The sequence below is a fragment of the Panthera tigris genome, chromosome D4 (genome assembly GCF_018350195.1).
Source record: "Panthera tigris isolate Pti1 chromosome D4, P.tigris_Pti1_mat1.1, whole genome shotgun sequence".
Classification (NCBI taxonomy): Eukaryota; Metazoa; Chordata; class Mammalia; order Carnivora; family Felidae; genus Panthera; species Panthera tigris.
In genome coordinates this window covers 72,733,853-72,756,492 of record NC_056672.1, presented here as the reverse complement: position 1 = coordinate 72,756,492, position 22,640 = coordinate 72,733,853, and the positions used below count along the sequence as shown (strand labels likewise).

At 38.8% G+C, this 22,640-nt stretch overlaps 1 protein-coding gene and 1 pseudogene across 5 annotated transcripts in view; one reads left to right on the top strand and one right to left on the bottom strand.

Annotated features, from left to right (window-relative positions):
- The window catches only part of FKBP15 (FKBP prolyl isomerase family member 15), a 57,312-nt gene that overhangs the window by 7,041 nt on the left and 27,631 nt on the right, over positions 1 to 22,640 (top strand). For 3 of the 5 annotated variants that reach the window (XM_042964967.1, XM_042964966.1, XM_042964965.1), the window contains exons 2-11: positions 2,303 to 2,418; positions 9,306 to 9,390; positions 9,839 to 9,908; positions 13,707 to 13,781; positions 14,110 to 14,208; positions 16,539 to 16,688; positions 17,459 to 17,527; positions 19,279 to 19,425; positions 21,680 to 21,822; positions 22,304 to 22,379. In XM_042964967.1, the coding sequence (XP_042820901.1) occupies positions 2,303 to 2,418; positions 9,306 to 9,390; positions 9,839 to 9,908; positions 13,707 to 13,781; positions 14,110 to 14,208; positions 16,539 to 16,688; positions 17,459 to 17,527; positions 19,279 to 19,425; positions 21,680 to 21,822; positions 22,304 to 22,379 (1,030 nt within the window). Of the gene's footprint in view, positions 1 to 2,302; positions 2,419 to 9,305; positions 9,391 to 9,838; positions 9,909 to 13,706; positions 13,782 to 14,109; positions 14,209 to 16,538; positions 16,689 to 17,458; positions 17,528 to 19,278; positions 19,426 to 21,679; positions 21,823 to 22,303; positions 22,380 to 22,640 lie in introns of those variants that run through there. The other 2 variants (XM_007094300.3, XM_042964968.1) reach the window with 2 other exon arrangements.
- On the bottom strand, positions 16,949 to 17,070 carry LOC122233361 (annotated as a pseudogene).

The following is a 22,640-nucleotide window of genomic DNA, read 5'->3' as shown; positions in this document are numbered from 1 at the left end:
TTGTTTTTTTGTTTTTTTTTGTAATCTCTATACTCAACAATGTGGGCTCGAACTCAACCCCAGATTAAGAGTCATACGCTCTACCAACTGAGCCAGCCAGGCACCCCTCAATATTTACATTACCTAAACCAAAGATGCCTTTGGAGAAAAGGAGCTCAGAGCTAGACTAGACTTTGAGTTCATTTATTGAGCCTGTTACATACCAGACCCTAGGCAAAATATTCAGTCAAGTGGTGATTACAATAAATTGTCAATTATCATGTTATATAATTACTGATTGATAACTTATATTAATCTATGTGGAGTATAACTCCATACAACAGCTGCCTGATATATATCTCGTATTATAGTTTGCAATTATTCATTATGTAATGCCAATTTCTTTGTTAGAGTATATAAGCTCCTTGAAAATAGAACCTAGTTTTGCTCATCAGTATATACTCAGCATTTAGCACAGTGTCTGATACATCTTTCTTGAATGAAGGAAGAAGACTCCTATGGGAGTTCCTAAGAAGGTCATCTAACTTAGATGAGATTTGAGATTAGGGGCAGCTTCCAGGGGAAAGAAGGAAGAGGAAGAATGTTTTAAGCAGAAGGAACTGCATATCCAAAGCTAGGGATTAGAAAGAGCTTGCCTTATTTGAGAAACGAAAAGTTCTGTGTAGCACACAGTTGGAGATGAGAAGTGGTCAGATAGGAAGCTGGGAAAGTATGGAGAGGTGAGGTCTTGAAGGGCTTTATAAAGCCATCTTGTGGAGTTTGGATTTTTATCTTGGTAATGTTGAGGTGTTATTGAGGGTTTTAAGTAGGGAAGAGACTTGGTCAAGTTTAGTTTTTAGAAAGAAAACTGTGAATGCAGTGGGGAGAATGGATAAGAAGCAGATAAGACCAGGGCAAGGAGGTGAGTCAAGAGGCTATTGGAGTAATTTAAGCTAGATGGATATCATGGTGACCTGAACCAGGCAAGTGGTAGTAAGAATGGGAAGTGCAAGGGTTCAAAAAGTACTGAGCAAGTAAAATCAAATGGACTCAGGGGTTGGTCATGAACACCAGGGGGGTAAAAGGCAGGGATGATGCCCAGATTTCAGTTTTGGCCGTGTATGTTTGCAGAAGAGTTAACACAGGGGATGTGACAACATCATCCTTAGAAAGTCCTGTTTACAAGGTTGGCTCTTGGCTGGCATCTGGGAACTTAATTGGTAAACAGTTCCACACACTGATACAAGCTTCCCATAAATGATGAAGTGACTTACTGTGCCTAAAGTGTTTATGCAAACAGTATGGTTTGTACTGCACCTTGCCTTCTTTCTGGGAGTGTAGAATTTTGGTTCAGGGGTGCCTAAGTGGCTCAGTCAGTTGAGCGTCCTGACTCTTGATTTCAGCTCAGGTCATGATCCCAGGGTCGTGGGATCGAACCCCCCCCCCCCCAAGGGAGTCTGCTTAAGATTTTCTCTTTCTCTCACCCTCTCCTCTCTCCCCCACTCACACACTTGCTTGCTTTCTCTCTCTCTCTCTCTCTCTCTCTCTCTCTCTCGGAAAAAAAAGGTTGGGCAAAAGAGGAAGAGTTCAAGGAGCTAAACAAGAAGCCAAAGACATGGGAAGATGAGAAGGATCCCATGAGCATTTCTTGATGTCTTACTTGGACCAGTTCCTCCTCCCACCCCTGCAAATATCCCCCCAGAAGTCAAGGGAAGAGTTTGTTTGAAGAAGAACAAATTAGTTGACAGTGTAAAAAGGCAGCATGAAGACCAAATAAGATAATGACTGATAAGCTGTGTTTAGTAACAAAGAGGTTGTTGGTGACCTTAGCAAAAGCAGTTTCCTTGGAATGGTTGGGGCATAGGATTCATTGCAAGGGATGGTAAAAGAATGGTTCTGCCTATTAGGTGAAATGGTAGGACCATGTTTGTTTGATGGAGTAAGTATGGAGTACAGTTTTATTTCAGTGTAATAAATTAGTAAAAGGTAGGAAACTATGACTTGCTAAAGGCAAGAATTTATGGTTTGAAGAGACCACAGAGAGCATCTAGACCAATCACCGCAATTTACATACAGAGAAACTGAGGTCCAAAAAGAAGAAATGCCTTGATCAAAGTCCTGAGGACAGGCAAGGTCATCTGATGCTGTTCAGATCAGAAATACAATCTTGATTTTGAAGACACTTAGCTGTCACTTCCAGTATTGAATGGCGGGATATACAATCAAGGAGGTATTCGTTCAAAGTTGGAGGTGAGCAGCTTTCATAATAATTCCGGGTTTGAGATATGTCAAATGAAATGTCATTTTCATTTTCTACTAACAGTGCCAGATTGGCCTCTCTTTTTGGCCTGGATCAGGCATCTGCTGGCCACGGAAATGAGTTCTTCCAGTACACAGCCCCAAAGCAGCCTAAGAAAGGCCAGGGAACAGCAGCAACAGGTAAGTTATGAGGTTACGATTGGCCCCTAACAGGTTAGTTGGAAGGATGAACAGCCTTCCAAAAGTGACATGCCTCAATCAGTCTGGCCAAGCTCACCGCCAGCGGTGCATTCTCTCTCTAAGCTCTGAGATCGAATTCCAGCAGCTGGACAGAGTGTGTCCTTTGTCGGAAGTTAATGGAGGGAGGTCTCAGGCAAACTCTTTTACCTCCTGTGAACAGCACTCTCTAAAACTGCCTGAGGCACTCTAAGTAGGCACTGTCCAATGTTTTGGCGAAAAGGAAGAGCTGCTTTTCACTTCTTTTACCTGGATAGGTTAGATGTATCCTGACAGTGAATTTTTCCCAGTTAGACAGTGATGCTCAGTGCTATATCCCCCGTACCCTTCATTGTGATGGAGATGCATTGAATGAACATTTGCTGAATGAAAGGAGAGAAAAGGGCAACTAATATTTCTAAAATGCCTGCTATGTGTCTGGTCTCAGATGCTTTACATAGATTGCCTTGTTTAATTATCTCAACAGTGCTGTGAAATAGGTAAGACTACCCCCAGTTTAGAGGCTCAGAGAGGTTTAGGGACTCCATCAAGGTCCTACAGCAGTAAGTGACATAATTGAAATTTGAACCCTAACCTGATTCACTCCAAAGCTCTTCCTCTATATTTTGCTTTCTTTGTGTAAGAACCTGAAGAGGAATGAAGGACCAATAGAAATAACCCTAAGCAGAACAGATGGTAAGGGACATTAAATTAAGTGTTTCCTGAATGAAGATGAAAGTATTGAGTGCCTTTTACATACTAGGCACAATGCTGGCCCTGAGGATGTTGTTGGGGTATTGAGGGTTTCGAAGAATTGCAACGGATATCATATGGCCCATAAGCCTAAATTATTTACTGTTTGGCCCTGTACAGAAAATGTTTGCTGACCTCTGCTCTAAATCTTACCTGTCACTTTTAGCATCTTTGGTGTAGATTTCTGGTCCTGTTCTCCAAGCCATCACCTGGCCAGATTTCTAGTAGGCTATGCCTCTACATTTCCTCTGGCATATCTCTTCATCAGCAGTGTGATTCTGACTCAATTTAAAGTGGTTGAGTTAATGGATGTGGATTAAAATAAACAACCCCAGTCCCCACCCAATGAGGTAACTTGATTTTGTTTTAATCAGAAAACAACAACTATGAGCTAATTACACTTTTAAAGGGAAATTATAGAGGCATTTCAGCTTAAAAATTACCTACACAGTAATGTAAAAACATTACATTTTGTATCTTATGTAAAAACATCAGATACAAAAGACAAACCTATGGATAACATTTACAACAACACCCGTTGAAAAGGTATCTTCATGAATATCCCAAAATATAAGCAGGTCTGGACAAGCCACAAGGCTGTGTAGTATCAGCATTTGCGTGGGAGCATACAGGGTAGTGGTGGGATATCTCCATCAGAAAATGGGAGAACCCCAAGTAGCCACCAAATGTTCTTGGAAAATATGGCAGGCCAAGCTGAAACTGGAAGGCGTTTTGCCCACTCTAATTGTGGCTAAGTACAAGGGGTTGATAACGGGGACTGGAAGAGCTAGAGTAGTCTCACTCCTATGAGCTATTTTTTTTTTTTTTTTTTTCTTTTTAAAAGTAGGCTCCATGCCCAGCATGGGGCTTGAACTCATGACCCTGAGATCAAGAGTCACAGTCTCTACCAACTGAGCCAGCCAGGTGCCCTGCTCCTATGAACTTTTGAAACTCACCCCCTAGCGTGGCCTTCCAGGACAGGCCCCCACACTGAAAAGAACCTTCTGGGAGTGGAATTAAAATTGAAGAAGATAGGGATATATTAGAAGTGAAGAAGAGAAGATCCAAATAAAAGTAGGGATGGGGTGGGGCGCCTGGGTGGCTCAGTTGGTTAAGTGGTCACATTGGGCTCAGATCATGATCTCACAGTTTATGAATTCAAGCCCTGCATCAGACTCAGTCCTGACAGCTCAGAGCCTGGAGCCTGCTTCAGATTCTGTGTCTTCTCCCTGCTCCTTCCCTACTCGTGCTCTGTCTCTCTCTCTCTTGTTCAAAAATAAATAACCCCCCCCAAAAAAAATTAGAAAAAAAAAAAAAGTGTAGGGATGAGGCACCTGGGTGACTCAGTTGGTTGAGCCTTCTACTCTTGATTTCAACTCAGGTCATGTCCCAGGGTTGTGAGATTGAGCCCTGAGTCAGGCTCCACACTGAGCATGGAGCCTGCTTGAGATTTTCTGTCTGTCTCTCTCCCCATCTCCCTCTCCCTCTCTTTCTCCCCCCTCCCCCTTCCCCTCCCCCTCCCTCTCCTTCTCTGCCCCTCTCCCCACTTGTGCTCTCTCTCTCAAATTAAAAAATAATATGGCACAAAAACAGACACTCAGATCAATGGAACAGAATAGAGAACCCAGAAATGGACCCACAAATGTATGGCCAGCTAATCTTTGACAAAGAAGAAAAGAATATCCAATGGAATAAAGACAGTCTTTTCAGCAAGTGGTGCTGGGAAAATTGGACAGCGACTTGCAGAAGAATGCCTGGACCACTTTCTTACACATACACAAAAATAAACTCAAAATGGATGAAAGACCTAAATGTAACGCAGGAAGCCATCAAAATCCTCGAGGAGAAAGCAGGCAAAAACCTCTTTGACCTTGGCCACGGCAACTTCTTACTCAACACGTCTCCAGAGGCAAGGGAAACAAAAGCAAAAATGAACTATTGGGACCTCATCAAAATAAAAAGCTTCTGCATAGCGAAGGAAACAATCAGCACAACTAAAAGGCAACCAATGGAATGGGAGAAGATATCTGCAAACGACATATTAGATAAAGGGTTAGTATCCAAAATCTATAAAGAACTTATCAAACCCGACATGCAAAAAACAAATAATCCAGTGAAGAAATGGGCAAAAGACATGAATAGACACTTCTCCAAAGAAGACATCCAGATGGCCAACCGACACATGAAAAAATGCTCAACATCACTCATCATCAGGGAAATACAAATCAAAACCACAAAGAGATACCTGTCAGAATGGCTAACATTAACAATTCAGGCAACAACAGATGTTGGCAAGGATGTGGAGAAAAAGGATCTCTTTTGCATTGTTGGTGGGAATGCAAGCTGGTGCAGCCTCTCTGGAAAACAGTATGGAGGTTCCCCAAAAAACTAAAAATAGGACTACCCTTCAGCCCAGCAATTGCACTACTAGGTATTTATCCAAGGGATACAGGTATGCTGTTTTGAAGGGACACATGCACCCCGATGTTTATAGCAGCACTATCAACAATAGCCAAAGTAAGGAAAGAGCCCAAATGTCCATTGATGGATGAATGGATAAAGAAAATGTGTGTGTGTGTGTGTATATATATATATATATATATACACACACACATACACAATGGAGTATTATTCGGCAATCAAAAAGAATGAAATCTTGCCATTTACAACTACGTGGATGGAACTGGAGGGTATTATGCTAAGTGACATTAGTCAGAGAAAGACAAAAATCATATGACTTCACTCATATGAGGACTTTAAGAGACAAAACAGATGAACATAAGGGAAGGGAAACAAAAATATAAAAACAGGGAGGGGGACAAAACAGAAGAGACTCATAAATATGGAGAACAAACAGGGTTTCTGGAGGGGTTGTGGGAGGGGGGATGGGCTAAATGGGTAAGGGGCACTAAGGAATCTACTGAAATCATTGTTGCACTATATGCTAACTAATTTGGTTGTAAATTAAAATAATAAAATTTAAAAAAAATTAAAAATAATAAATAAAAATAAAAGTAGGGATAGAAATAGAATCAGGAAGTCTCAGGAGGGAGCCACCATATTTTTTAACTCTGCAAAAGCAACAGAAGAGGGAGCTCTATGAAGTTAGGAAAGCCACTTGAACCCTATCTCCTTCTAAAAATTGAGAAAAGCAGATTTCACGTTAAAATGAGCAGTAGGAACTTAGCAGAATCCAACTCCGTGTAAAATTATAAGAACAAAGAGAGCAAGAAACAGAATAATATCCCTACAGTGAGAGCTGTAGAGATTCTGTGAGAATGTTTCTCAAAAACTACCACCACCTGTTTAACATTAAGAAAGTAATGTAAGACATGAAATGAGAATTAGAAAATCTCAGAAGTAAGTGACAAGACTCAGGCAAGAATTAGAGACGTAAGAATTATTTCAGAAACGAAGGCTAAACGAGCAGGAACACAAGAATGAATACAAAGAGCAGATCATGCCTGAAGAAACAGAAGGTTAACAGAAGGGCATTTTTAAACAATAAGAAATTTGAGAGATAAAAATGTTCCAAAAGAAAGTGTGATAAATATTAAAGATGGCAAAGAAGATCCAATACGTAGTGTGTGTGTGTGTGTGTGTGTGTGTGTGTGTGTGTGTACACAGGAAGGAAAAAAAGGGGGGAAAGAACAGACTTTAAAAACTATAGTTCAAGAAAACTTTACTCAAAAAAAAAAAAAAAAAAAGATTTGAAAGCACATATTAAAAGTCCTTGTCAGTGGGGAATTCAAGAATCTGCAGTACTGATTTCAGAGAGAAGGAAGTGCTGAGCCAATAAGATCCCACGATTGTGAGCACCTGACTTACCTTCTAGCAACTCCGTGAACAACCTTCCCTTTCCAGGGCATTAGACAACCAGAAGAGTATCGTGGGAGAAGCTGAACTAAGCTTCTATCCTGAAGGAGGATGCTAGGCTGACCTTGGGCAGACAGTAATTTTTCTCAGCATTTCACACTTGTCCTAATAACCTGCCTCTGACCTTAGTTACTTTTTTTCTTACAGCTTATCAAGAGAAAAATAATATTGTAGTGTTACATACAACTGGACAGTAGCGGTTGAATTAACAACTATGTTGTAGGTTTTCACAAAATAATAAGGAAAACATGAATAACAGGACAGTAAGCAAACAACGTAAGTGGCAATTCATCTAAACAAAACAAATGACCATTACAAATCTATAGAAAATATTCCATCTCTGCTTCATTGTAATCAGTAAATGCAAATGAAAACAACAATGACCTGGTATCTCCCTTTTTCTATTGCCCAGCTTCGTTGGTAAAGATTTAAAGAAACAGCCCCCTCTTGTTAGCAGGGGTGCAAAGCTGGCATATTCGCACTGCTGGTAGGGGTGTAAACTGATGCCGTAAGGCATTTGGGCAGGACGTAACAAACCTTTAAATGTTTTACACTTCTTCACTCCATAATTCCAGTTGTAAGAATTTGTTCTAAGAAAGTAATTAGTGGTACATACAAAAATGTGTTTTCAGGATGATCATCATAGCATTATTTATAATAGAGGAAAATTAGAAACAGTCCAAAGAAATGTCAAATAATAAGACATTGAATAGGTTCTGGTAGAGTCATAACATAGTATTTCATGTAACCACCAAAAAGTATTTTTAGGATTATTTTATCTTTGTTTTGGAGAATGCTTTAAAAGAAATACTAATACTAAGTAAGAAAAGGAGATTGTCAAATTGGAGTATTAATTTTGTTTAAAAAAATATAGAAAGAAAGCTGTCTTGAAAAAGGAACTAGGAATAAATACATCAAATTATGAACTTTTATTTTTAACTGGTGAGACTACAGGTCATTTTTATCTTCTTTATCCATTTGCCAAGTTTTGCATATTACAGAGTACATGCACTCTATAATCAGAAAAAAAGATGTGTCAATATTGTTAAAAAACAAAATTCAACTGAATAAATTTTAAAGATCTTCCTGACTTTATTCAGTGATTCATAAAATTGGGCAGCCTCCAATCTAGCAGATAGAAAGGAGCTCTGAGGAGTTGAAGGAAAAGGACTCACAGAGAGAAGGAAGTAGGAACGAGGAAGTTACAGGAGGCAAAAAAGCAAGATCGCTATTGCAGGATTACTTTCCTTTAGTGGGTGGCAGGGGTCTATTATGCAGATTGTCTGACTTGTGCTGAGCTGGGAATTCCTGATTAACTGGTTTAAGATTCTGTTTCAGGGAGAGCCAAAACTATGAGTTAGTCTCCGTTTGGTGCCCTGGGGCTTTAGCATAAGTGACTCCATTTTAAACTTGTCATCTTTTTAACAATACAAAAAGAAAGAAAGAAATCAAGCAAGGATACTTTTGAAAGTAAGTTCTTGGTTTCTTGCCTTTACCAGTGTTCTCCCCACATTCATGTGGTGAGTGTAAATATGCAATTTTCTCTTAATATACTGTTTTATTTAAAAAAAATTTTTTTAATGTTTATTTTTGAGAGACCGAGCGTGCGCAGAGGAGGGGCAGAGAAAGAGTGAGACACAGAATCTGAAGCAGGCTTCAGGCTCTGACCTGTCAGCACAGAGTCCAACGCGGGGCTTGAACTCACAAACTATGTGATCATGACCTGAGCTGAAGTCAGATGCTTAACCGACTGAGTCACCCAGGCACCCCTAAATATACTGTTTTAAAACACTAATGTGACCCTGTACCCTGCAAAAGATAAGTAATGGATATGACCTGAATATCATCATAAATTTTCTACCCCAAAATAAGGGCAGGAGAAATAACTTTATTTATGTTTATTATAGCTGGCCAAATATTGGAGAAAAGGAAGTAGATGGGATAGGACCTTGCTGTGTTTGGAGTGGAGGCAGAGTCCTGGATTCTAGTCCTAGGCTTGCTGCTATCATTGTGTAAGACACTGGGGTGCTTAGAGCCTCAGTGTCCTCATCCCCAGATGAGGTCATAGGGTTGTTTTGCAGATCAGATAAGGCTAATGGTCATGAAAGCACTGTACCACTTAACTGTAAAATGTAAACAAGAATGTTGAAGCCGCTTTAGTGGTTAAAATCAGTTTCAGCAAAGACATGAATGACATCTTTTGTTTTTTTCTTCGTCTTCAGGAAATCCGGCAACACCAAAACCAGCACCCAGTACAACAGGCACTTCCACCGTATTGGTTGCAACTGCAGTCCATGCGTATCGATAGTAAGTAGCTGAGAAGGAGTGCTCTCTGGCGGTGGGGTTAGGTGCCCATCTTTTCTCAATAAGCCTCTGTTCATTGTGAAATAAACTGCAGTTAGGCTGCACAGTCCTTCCACAGGCGAAGTATCAGTAATGCTTTTGAACATTTCAGTTCGAGAATTCGGTATGTAAAACCCTGAAAAGCCGTTATCTTGTATACCTTGTGTACTAGGAAGTGCTTGTACCCTCAACAACTGCCTTCTTAAGTGCTGAAAGAAAGCCACTTCACTGAGATATTATGAATAGATATTTAGAGAGTAAAGAAGTTGTAGAAGAGCTTTAAATTACAAACTGCTCACCTGTGTTGTCTTCTTGAGACTGAATGACTAGATTCCCCACTTCTACATGGCAGAAGAGAAAGCTGAGTTTAAAGAATTATTAGTAATACCTGTTATTTTTCTTGCTTCTCTAGCACAAACGGTCAGTATGTAAAGCAGGGCAAGTTTGGTGCTGCAGTCCTGGGGAACCACACAGCCAGAGAGGTGAGAACTCTTGTGTGTTTTCAGGTGTCCCAGATCATACTGTTGAGCTGGTTTGTACCTACGCTTGCCCAGTGTCTCACGTATCAGAGGATTAGAATGATTGTTTGTTTGTATTGAATGTGAATTTTTAATACAAGGTACATAGTAATAGTTATAGTCCTGTCTTGCTTACTATTGTGCATTAAAACAAAGCAACCATTCAGTCTTTTAAGTTTGACCTTTGTGTTATGGAACTAGCTTAAGACTTTGGAGAGTTTTAGAGTAAACCATTTACTAAGGACAATCCTTTGTTAGGTAATGAACAACACTTAGTGTTCTACTTAGAGCATTCTGTCTTTACACCTGAATTAATGACTGGTGTTTATCCTTTGAAAGTTTGACAATGAGTTGGGTAGTTGATCACACAGAATACTATTGGTTTGGATCAAAAAGAAGATATGGCTAGCAGCCCCGAGACTTGATTTCCTTGTGTGGGTTGTCTCTAGCTTCAAGTTCTGCTCCAGAACATTTTAAACGTTGGTGAGAGCAGCCCAAGAAATTATGGAATTTCAGAGGTCCAGTGAACTAAGGGCCATGCTCCTGAGACACTCAGAGACCTAGATAAGATGGCCTGTTCAGGTAACTAATGTAATAGACAACACTCATTTGTATTAAAAACAAACAAAAAAGCCTAACTGGAAATTTGGAAACACACATAAAAATTGTGGGACTAGAATAATGAACCCCCCGAAACCCATTACTAGGTTCTAACAGTTATTAATCTTGTTCCATTGTTTTCTTTTTTTTAATGTTTGTTTATTTATTTATCTTGAGAGAGAGAAAGAGCGCATGCTAGGACGGGGCACAGGGAGAGAGAGAATACCAAGCAGTCTCCATGGACAGCGTCACAACCATGAGATCATGACCTGAGCAGAAACCAAGAGTCAGACACTCAACTGACTGAGCCACTCAGGCTCCCCTCTTCTTAGTTCATCTTAATTCCAGCCTGTCTTCCTTCTTCTTAGTCTTATTTTGACTACATCTCCAGCATACAATTTTACCTGTAAATACTTTAGTATATATCCCAAGATCTTTTTCCTAACATAGCCATTATTCAATTATCACCTAAAAAAACCCACAATAATTTTTTGATCTCATTCACTACCAGCTAGTGTTCAGATTTACCTGATTCTCTCTCTCTCTCTTTTTTTTTTTTAGTTTTAATCAGGATCTAATAAGGTCCATACATTGCAGTTGGCTACCATGTCCCTTAAATCTTTCATTCTCTCATCCAGAGGTACATAGTGTCTAATTATCCCTAATTTTGTTATGTAGTAGCCATCCATGATTATTATCCAGATGTATTAATTCATTAGGAGTTGCCATTGGATTTTAAAAATCTGGTATTGAGACTCCACCAGCCTTCAGCCCCGATAAGATGCAGTAGGTTATGGCAAGCAGCAATTCCCACTGCAACAATTGTAAAAAAAGCAGGTAAATTGAAAAAATTATATTTTAAAATTCACTGGAGAGCTCTAGAAAAGACGTGGACTAGAGGAACTAAAATTTCAAAGAGCGAAAAGCCGATGAGCCAAGTATTTCCTTCTCTTGGTTCTTTTGCTGATGTGCCTAGGGGTGGACCAAGCATCAGGTATGGCCCAATCAGAGAGACCTTGGGGGAAAGAGATACTGGCAGAAGCTAGAGGAGCTCCAAACACAAGATTAGTTTTTCCCCATGGGACATTTGCAGAATTCTGGGGTGGCGTGGAAGTCCAGAGGCTGTGCCAGAAAGGCAGAGGGAAACTTCTGTCATCTTGTGCATAGGAGATAAAGTCCTACTGTAGGGGGAGTACCTGTAATAAGCAGCAAGCAACAACTTTCATCTCAATACATTTGCTAGATTTTGAACTTAAGGGGGAGGAGAACCCAGCTCAGAATGTCTGATGGGCAGAACTTTCAGGACCAAGGAGTCAGAGACCTTCTAGGTTCTTAATCAAAAGTCAGGGAAGATAATGCTTGAGATAGAGACAACCCAGAGGTAGGTCAACTCTTGATAAATCTATGAATCTTCCCTAACCAGTTCAGCCTATAATTGGATTGGATTGAGGTGATCAGCCCCTCACTCTATCTGCCTAACATAGGATAAGAAAGTACTTTCTGGTACCAGATTGTATGTGAGCCCCCAAGTTCTTCCCTCCCCTCTGGAATTGAATTGTAATTATTTGCTTAACTATGATTTTGTGTGTATGTGGTGGGGGGGGGGTTGGGTGGTAAATATAAATGAAACAAAATATTTTCAGGAGCACCTGGGTGGCTCAGTCTCAGTTAAGTGTCTGACCCTTGGTTTTGGCTCAGGTCATGAACTCACAGTTTGTGGGTTCCAACCCTGTGTCGGGCTCTGTGCTGAGAGTGTGGAGCCTGCTTGGAATTCTCTCTCTCTCTCTCTCTCTCTCTCTCTCTCTCTCTGTCTCTCTCTCTCTCTCTCTCTCTCTCTCTCTGTCTGCCCCTCCCCTGCTCGCTCTGTCTCTCTCTCTGTGAAAATAAATAAAATTATAAAAATTAAAAAAGAGAGAAAATATTTGCCATTTTAACCATTTTTAAGTGCACAGTTCAATAGCATTAAGTACATTCATGATACTGAGCAGTGTTCACCACTGTCTATTTCCACTTTTTCATTACTCCAAACAAAAAACTCTGTCACTTTTAAACAAACTTCCCATTCTCCCTTCCCATATCCCCTGGTAATCTTTAATCTTTTCCTTTTTTTAATACTTATTTATTTTAAGAGAGAGGGAGGAAGAGGGAGGGACAGAGAGAGAGAGAGAGAGAGAGAGAGAGAGAGAGAGAGAATTCCAAGCATGCTCTGTGCTGTCAGTGCAGAGCCTGACGGGCTTGATCTCACAAACTGTGAGATCATGACCTAAGCTTAAACCAAGAGTCAGACACTTAACTGAGCCAACCTGGCATCCCTCTAATTTACATTGTCTCTATGAATTTGTCTATTCTAGATATTTCATATAAGCGGAATCATACAATATTTGTCATTTGTCCTTTTATGTCTGGCTTATTTCAATTAGTGTAATGTTCTCAAGATTTATCCATGTTGTAGCATGTTATCAGAATTTCATGCCTTTTCAGGGCTGGATAATATTCTGTTGTATGTAGGTAACACATTTTGTTTATCCATTCATCAGTTGATCGACATTTTTGGTAGTTTCTCCCTTTCAACTGTCGTGAATAATGGTACAGTAAACATTGGTGATTATCTATTTTCAGCTCTTTGGGGGATGCGCTAAAGGTGAAATTGCTGTGTCTTATGGTGATTCTGTTTAGCTTTTTGAGGAGCTGCCAGACTGTTTCCACAGCAACTGTACTGTTTTACATTTTCATAAGCAGTATGTGAGGGTTCCAATTTCTCTAATACCTTGCCACTATTTCATTATTTTTCCTTTTTTAAAAATGGCCATTCTAGTTGGTGTGAAGTGGTACTTTTTTGTGGTTTTAATTTGCATCTCCCTAATGACTAATGATGTGGAGCATCTTTCTATGCACCTGTTGGCCATTTGTAGCTCTCTTGTCACCCCTCATACCAATGGAAACACCGACAAAATAAAGACATTGCTAATTACAGTAAAAGAATAAGGCCAAAATGAGAAGCGATTAAAATGGATATAATTTAAAATCGAAGCTTTCAGCAGTCAACTGAGTTTTGAGTTTTATGCCTCTTTGAAGCACAGCCCCTGACATCTTACTGCTGATTTTGTATTGCCTTTTCACTTCCGTTCTCTTTTTTTTCTGCCTATCTTTACTTGAATACAGTATAGGATTCTTCTTTATATCAGTCAACAACAGCCAGTTACTGTTGCCAGGATTCATCTGAACTTTGAGCTCATGGTAAGACTTCCCATGTTGGAATCATTAGCTCCTTTGGGAAGGGTTTATAGGAGAGATTGGTCTGTGCGTACCTGGTAGGAATTAGATCTACTATTTCAGCCTCTGGACGTCTGTGTGGATGTCTTAACAGAGCCTGTCGAACAAGTCTCTTGCCTGCCTTCTGGGAAATGGACCAAGGGTGGTTGGTGGAGGGCAGGAGGGAAGAAGAAAGTTCCCTATCTCTCTTTGGGTCCACTTCAGTCAAGGCCCTTCTCAATGAGTTTAGGCAGTCAGATGATGCACTGTGCTACCTGTGGTTGGGTTATCCTAGTATCTCTCCTTTCCCCAGGTTCGGCCCAATAACTATAGCACCTTTTATGATGACCAGAGACAAAACTGGTCCATCATGTTTGAGTCGGAAAAGGCTGCTGTGGAGTTCAATAAACAGGTAAATACCATCTTATTCTTATTGTGAAAGGCCAAACACTAGTTTGGATTTCTCTTGATTTAGGAAACTATATGGAAAACTTATAACCTGCTATGTGTTGTTAGTAACAAGCATAAAAAAAAAAACCCACTAAATTTGTCACTTGAGCTTAATGTGGCTCAGAGAAATAATAGGAATGTTTATTGAAATTGCTTGAAAATGTGACTTTCAGAGCGAAAAGGCTTACTGCAAACTTCTTTCAAACATTTTTCACTTTATAAATTATTTTAAGGGATAAATAAAACTATCTTTCAAAAATAGTGTTTCAAAAGAACTTTTATAATGTTATATGATCCTTGTAGAAAATTTAGAAAAGCATTTTTTAAAAAATCACTTGAAATCTTAGTGCCCGAAGGAACCACTATTAATATGTTAGATTTCTTTTTTCTTAAAAAAAAAATTATTTATGTATTTATTTATAAGTTTTTTTTTTTTTTTAACATTTTAATTTCTTTTTGAGAGAGTGCAAGTGGGAAGGGGCAGAGAGAGAGGCAGACACAGAATCCGAAGCAGGCTCTCAGCTGTCAGCTGACATGAGCCTGATGTGGGGCTCAAAACCATGAACTGTGAGATCATGACCTGAGCTGAAGTCAGATGCTTAACTGACTGAGCCACCCAGGCGCCCCTTATTTATTTATTTTTAAGTTTATTTATTTATTTTGAGAGAGAGAGCATGAGGGAGGGAAGGGCAGGGAGAGAGGGAATCCCAAGCAGTTTCTGCACTGCCAGCACGGAGCCCAGTGCGGGGCTCAAACTCACAAACCATGAGATCATGACCTGAGCTGAAACTAAGTCAGAAGCTTAACAGACTGAGCCACCCAGGCCCCTGTTTCCCTTTTTCTATGGGTAATATATGTAAATAGGCATACTCCTTTAAGAGTTCAATATTTTGCTTATTTTTTTTAACAATGTATAATGCGTTTTTCCCCACCTCATGAAAAATTATTTGGAAACATTGTTGAAAGCTGCATAGTATGAATGTTCTTGAATTTATTTAACCATTCCCTTACTTTTAGACATTTAGATTGTTTTCAGTCTGACATGATACTGTAGCAAGCATTGTTGTATATAAGTCTGTGTCTTCTTTTTTTTTTTTTTTCCTGATTATTTACTTGCGCTAGATTTCTAGATGTGGAAGATTGTGTCAGAGTCCAAATATTTTTTGGTTCTATAGACAATTTGGCATACTGCTTTTCAGAGAGATTATAATATTTCACATTCATATCTGTTCTCTCACTATACCTTTGCCAACATTTAGAATCACCTTTTTCTTTTAGTCTGATTTGCTTGGTAAAAAATGTTGTCTCATTGTAATTGATTGCAATTATGAAATCTTGTTTTTTAACTCTATTTATTTATTTTGAGAGAGAGAGAGAGACTGAGTGAGCAGGGAGGGGCAGAGGGAGAGAGAGAGAATCCCAAGCAGGCTCAGCACTAACAGTGCAGAGCCTGATACAAGACTCAAACTCACCAATCATGAGATTATGACCTGAGCCAAGATCAAAAGTCAGATGCTTAATTGACTGAGCCACCCAGGTACCCCATAAAACCTTTCTTTTAAGAAAATGAGTAGCAAATTTTTCATGTGTATCATGTTTAAAAATGACCACAATTATTCATGAAGATGTGTCTGACTCTTTTGTCTAAGATTTGTGCTAAGATAATATGACTAAATCTGTAAGTAGCGAAGATGCAAATTCTGGGAATGCAGCATGATTTTGTAAATGGCCTTTTTTCTAGTTTGTCTTTAGAAATGCCTTTTGAAAGTGTTGTAGAAGCTCTCCTTTCTTTCATAGGTTCCTAAACACTGAAATAGTAAAATCATCAGAGTAATGCTAGCTAATGCTTTTTGTGTACTTACTATTCTTTGCCAGGCACTGTGCCGAGTGCTGTGCTTGTATTAACTACAGATACTCCAGACACAACTACAGATAGTAACTACAGATATGAATACTGTATTTGTATTAACTAAGTTGTATAACTTAACTGCAGAGTTTTTATCTCCATTTTACAAAATAACCTGTATGAAATAAGGTTCACAGAAGTTAAGTTATTTGGCTGAGGCCATAAGTTAATAAGTGGCAGTTGCCCAGATCTGTACCCAGACAGTCTGACTCCAAAGCCTTACTCTTAAGCACTTCGATTCCTGGCAGGATTACTGACTTCAGAGTGGTTTATTCCTAAACACGTAATCAGTTTTGTTAGTGGACAGCACTGTTTAGAAAAGAGCATTAACGATAATATTTCCTGAGCTCGAACTAAGTTTATGCTGCTTTGATTTCGTCTCACAGGTGTGCATTGCCAAGTGCAATAGCACCCCCTCCCTAGATGCAGTGCTCTGCCAGGACCTCGTTGTAGTGGAGGGCCCTGCTGTAGAAGTTGGAGATTCTTTGGAAGTGGCCTATACCAGCTGGCTCTTTCAGAATCATGTGCTGGGCCAGGTAAGGAAAGGTAGCCTGCAAGTGCTTTTGTAACTGAAATAGCATGAGGGCTCTTCATATGTAAAGCATTACTGCTGTGAGTTGCTGCTCTTGGCAAATAGAAATCTTTCAGGGACCCTGCTCTGACTGCTTTTGGTGTATAGTCATGAAATGCTAATATGTTCAATCTGTTCAGTGCCACCTGGTCTCATCTATTTAGAATGGAAACCAGTTTCCTCCTAAGTATCACTTTTGGTAATGGTTTGTGTGTATGTCTTTGTCCTTCTATACTGGTTTCAAACTTGAATTTATTCTGATGGGATTAGGTCTTAAAACTTGTATTAGCAATAATCACACCTCAGATAAACCTCATTGGCTATGATACTGCCAACTGCACAAAGCTTAAAACTTCTTTTTAGACTTTCCTTACAATTGTTTCTTTGTTTTTTTTGTGTAATAGATACTGGAAATAGAATGGACTTTTGTGTTTTAATATCATTACGCTCTCAAAAGCAGTATGATGTGATAGAAAGAACTTTAGACTAAGTCAAAAAAAATGGACATTCAAGTCCCAATTTAGCCATGATGTGGTCCCTTCTTTTTGGGTCTTTTAAGAACTACCCCCCCCCCACCTGCCCCTGCCCAGTATATTTGACATTCCTTATTCCAGGAATACTGTGCTGATCTATATTGACTATCACATTATTATTATTATTATTATTATTATTATTATTATTACTACTATTATTTTTGGAAATTGGCTGACCTCATTTGCTTTGATCAAATTGCAGGTTTTGGATTCTACTGCTAACAAAGATAAGCTGCTTCGCCTGAAATTAGGATCAGGAAAAGTCATCAAGGTACAGTGTTAACTGTGTTCTTTGTATGGCTTTATTAGTTACAGTGGGCTTAATTTAGATTAAATTTGTGAAATTTCTAGCCTGGGTGCATTGAGTCCAGAAAGGTGTGGTTAAAAAGTAGGAAAAAAAAGTTCCACGTGATCTGGAAAACTACATGGGAAAATTTAACCTATGAGAATATATTGAAGATGGGGACTTTTTTTTTTTAAGAATTTTTTTTTTTTAATGCTTATTTTGAGAGAGAGAGACAGAGTGCGAGCTGGCGAGGGGCAGAGAGAGGGAGACACAGAATCCAAAGCAGGCTCCAGGCTCCATGCTGTCACCACAGAGCCTATCGCGGGGCTCGAACTCATGAACTGTGAGATCATGACCTGAACGGAAGTCGGATGCTTAACCAACTGAGCCACTCAGGCGAAGATGAAGACATTTCTTTAATTCCTCCTGTTTCTTTTTCATTGTGTTACTGTGAGGAAATTATTAAGTCCTTCTTGTAGCCTTATAGGGAGAGAAGTGAAACTGTTTCTTCTAGAACTGTATCATACTGGGTGATTTTTATCTGTCTGAGATGCTTTGAATCAGCATTTTCCAATCGTTGTGAGCAGCTATGATATAGCAGGCAGAACACTGGGATTGGAGTCTGAGGACTTGGGTTCACACTGTGAAGTTTTTCCTTACCAACTGTGCAAGTGTTTTATAAAATTCGGAGTATTTTACAAATGTGGGCTATCATTGTGTCAGGAATGTTGAGGTGTTACAAAGTACTCATTGGTAAAAGTACTCATTGCCACTCAAGTGACAAAAAGGTTTTTGGTTTTCTTCATAGCTTTGTTTATCACTCCTTTTCTTAGAATCTTTTGGAGACTTTCTTATAGATCATAGGAGTTAAGGCCTGACCTTTAAAGCTAGATAGATCTAGTGTTACATCTTGGCTTAACAATTCACTAACAATTTGATCTTGGGTTAGTTACTTAAGCCTCCCTAAGCCTCAGTTTTCTTATCTGTAAAATGGGGATAATGCTTCTAACCTTATGAGGTTATTTTAGGGATTAAACAACACAGTCCAAGTAAAGCACGTACCAGAGTACTTGGAAAATGTGTTTAATGAATGATAGCTTTTATTTCTCTCTTTTTAAAAATTTATTTATTTTTTACTTTACATCCAAGTTAGTTAGCATATAGTGCAACAATGATTTCAGGAGTAGATTCCTTAATGCCCCTTACCCATTCAGCCCATTCCCCTCCCACAACCCCTCTAGCAACCCTCAGTTTGTTCTCCATATTTATGAGTCTCTTCTGTTTTGTCCCCCTCCCTGTTTTTATATTATTTTTGCTTCCTTCATCTCTTTGTATCTTAAAGTCCTCATATGAGTGAAGTCATATATTTGTCTTTCTCTGACTAATTTCGCTTAGCATAATACCCTCTAGTTCCATCCACGTAGTTGCAAATTATTTCTCTTTTAATACCATTCTCTCCTCCAGTTTCTCTCATTATCTAAGATAAGTGTATTTCATCTAGCCCCAAATATGCTGGCTTTTACAAGTGAATAGAAGCAGTATTCTAGATATTCTTATAACCGGTGGCGGGGGGTGGGGGGGTTGGCAAGGGGAATAGTTGAACTTGATCTCTCTCTAGGATCTTTAGAGGTCCAAATCTGAAAGTGTGGATGAGAGGATCCTAATCCCAGCACTTCATTTTGTCTTATGAGAAGGCTTGTATCTGATAAGCTTTTCCTCTTGTCTGATTCCTGAAGGCCTGGGAGGATGGGATGCTGGGCATGAAAAAAGGAGGGAAGCGGTTGCTTGTCATCCCTCCAGCCTGTGCTGCCGGCTCTGAAGGGGTAACCGGATGGACTCAGTCGCCAGACTCAATCCTGGTGTATGAGGTGGAGATGAGGCGGGTGAGTGAAATTGTGCTGTTTTGTGTTTGATGAGTCCTTTTTGCCATTAAGTAAAATGAATAAATATGTTTGAAAAACAAGTTCAAAGACTTTTTATTTTATTTTTTATTTTTTAAAGAAATGGTATAGTTGGAAAGAGCTACAGCTTTGGAATCTAAAGACCAAGGTTTATGTCCTTCCTGGTGCTCTGTTGAGTCTAGAAGAGGTAGTGACTGAACAAGTTAGTTCTCTACACTAACTTTTTTACTCTGTCTGTAAAATAGTGGTTCCTATCCAATGTATGTGATTTTTGCCTTAGTATTTCCATGGCTACAAATTTTATTTTGTCTCTATGTTTACATAATAATGCAAAGATATCTGTACATAGATAGAGATACTTAGCTTCCTCTCTCTGCCATGTTGTTTATAATAGTAAAAACTGGAAATAAAATATCCATCATTAAGCAACTGGTAAGTTACGGTTTTTCATGGAGTGGACTTTTATGCATTTCTTACAGAATATGCAAAATCTGTTGTTAAGTGAAAAAAGCAAGTTGCAAATTAGTATGGATAGTATGATCTCGTGTATGCATGTGTATGTAAATATATAAAATATTTATGAACAAACATAAAAATGTATATATACAGTCATACACATGTATATATGTATGTCTGTATCTATACAGATAGATACATGTATATTGCCCATATCTTCATAGGAAATTTCTGGAATGTTAAAAAAAATGATTAAAAGTGACTTTTTCTGGGGAATGGAAATGGAGTTCAGAAACTTTTCTTTTGTACATTCTCCAAAATTTTTATCGTGAATATGTAGAATTTCTACAATAAAATTTGTAACAAATTGTGGTTAAATAAATTAATGCTCCCCTCCAAAAAAAAAAAAAAAAGACCTTGTTTGCTTTTACATTGTGTTTGTTAGGTGTGCTAGTGTTTGTGACTATAAAATATAATATAGAAAATAAAAATTATGATTATCTTCACTGTGGCTGTTCTTTCTGCTGCAACCAATGATATGCTTTTCTTCTCAAGGACTTTCCTAATTGAACACCTTTATCTCTGCTGAGTCATTCCAGCCTTCTTTTACTGATGTGCTTTGAGCTGCCTTTTCCACAACTTTTATATTCTGAGTTTTCCTTTGACTTTGAGGAAGTCATGATTGGTCTTGGATAACAAACCAGGGCACCTATGTGGCTTAGTTTGGTTAAGCGTCTGACTTCGGCCCAGGTCATGATCTCACAGTTCGTGATTTCGTCGGACTCTGTGCTGACAGCTCGGAGCCTGGTGTCTGCTTTGGATTCTGTGTCTCCCTCTCTCTCTGTCCCTTCCCCGCTCACACTCTGTGTCTCTCTCACTCTGTCTCAAAAATAAATAAACATTTAAAAAAAAAAGATAGCAAACCAATTTGAATCCATTAAGACTGGCATTTTGTAACCATGAGGAAAAAAATACTCTATATTACTAATAATCAATGAATTACAAATTGACATGCTTATTAAATTGACCAGGCTGATACAGAATGATAATACCCAGTGTGATGAGCATCAAGAGAACATTACACACTACTTGTGGAGTAGAGAGAGAGGAGTTCACCCTTTGTGGTGTGAAATGTAGTGGTGTATACCAAAAGCCTTAAAAATGAACATACCTTTTCTCCAACTGTTTAACTTCTGGGAATTTATACTTTGGGAAAGATTATGTGCAAAGATATAGATAAAAAGTCATTCATAGAAGTATTGTTTATGATGTGACAGGGAAATTAGAAATGAACTGGATGTCTAACAACTAGGAATTGGTGAAATAAATTTTGTAGCAACATATTTAAGACTTCGGTTTCCATAGTCTTTTAGAGACTTTTTCCTGTAGATAATAGCAGGTATGGGTATGACCCTTGAAGTTAGACATACTCTTCAGTAGTTAAAAATGATGTTGTAGATTGGTAATTTAGTAACATGGAAATGTATTACTGAGTGAGCAAAGCAGGTTTCAAAACAATGTGGTCCCTTTTTTGTAAAAAATATACAAACACATAGATGTGAAACACCGCACAGACTCTAGCAGTGTTATTGTGTCGTGGTTGGATTACGGATGATGATGATGATGATGGAGATGATGATTGGCTTATCTACATTTTCTGATTTGCTACAAGGGAACAGGTAATGACTTGTGTAGTGAAGAATAAGTAAAAGAAAGGAGGGCAGAGAAGACAGGATCTCTTTTTTGTAGCCTGTTCCACCTGTGGTTGATCTCTTCCCAGGTCAAGTTTGCCAGAGATTCTGGCTCTGATGGGCACAGCGTTAGCTCCCGCGATTCCGCCGCCCCTTCTCCCATACCAGGTGCGGACAGCCTCTCTGCTGACCCTGTTGTATCACCACCTACATCGGTGCCTTTCAAATCAGGGTAAGATCCTGAAGTTGTATCATGCTTTTTTATTGTCCATAGAAGCGATCCTTAGAGGGGTTAAGAAATAAGGTATAGTTGCAAACTAAAATAATTTTAAATAATTGGGAAAAAATGAGATGAGGGAAGTGGGGAAAATATTTGCTTGAAGATTTTTCTGACAAAGACTTGATTAATACTCACAGTCTTTTAAACCACTAACTCAGATGTATATGAATACCTGCCAGACCATGGAAGAAAATTGGGTACAAAGGCATAAACATAAAGCACATACTCAAGGGGAAAAAAATGTAAATAATCAAAAAAATTTGAATGGAAAATTATTCATTTTCACCAACTTTCAGAGATTGTACAAACTGAAGAATGATTAAAATTCTCTTTCACAGCAAGTGAATTGACAAATGTTTTCAAAAACAGTTTGCTTATCCAGTATGATTGAGACTTAAGATTATGGATTTGGGATTTTTTTTTTTTATCTTAGCATGTGTGTTACTTTCAGGGAGCCGGCTCTTCGTATCAAATCTAACTCCCTCAATGAACAGCTGACAGTAAATACAGTGAGTATGCAAGTCTGTCTCCCTCACCCCAAGTCTGCTGAAAAGGTTTCATGTGCCTAGGGTAGGATAGACAAAAAAAAAAAAAAAAAAAGTTCACTATTTTATTAATTTCCCCTTCCTTGGAAATTAGTATAAATTAGCTTGGGCTTCTACAAGGACAGACCTGTGTTCAGATCTTTATTCTGGTAAACTTGTGGCCTTGAGAAAATTATCTAACTTCTGGTCCTTAGCTTCTTCATTATTAAAGTGGATATAATTCTC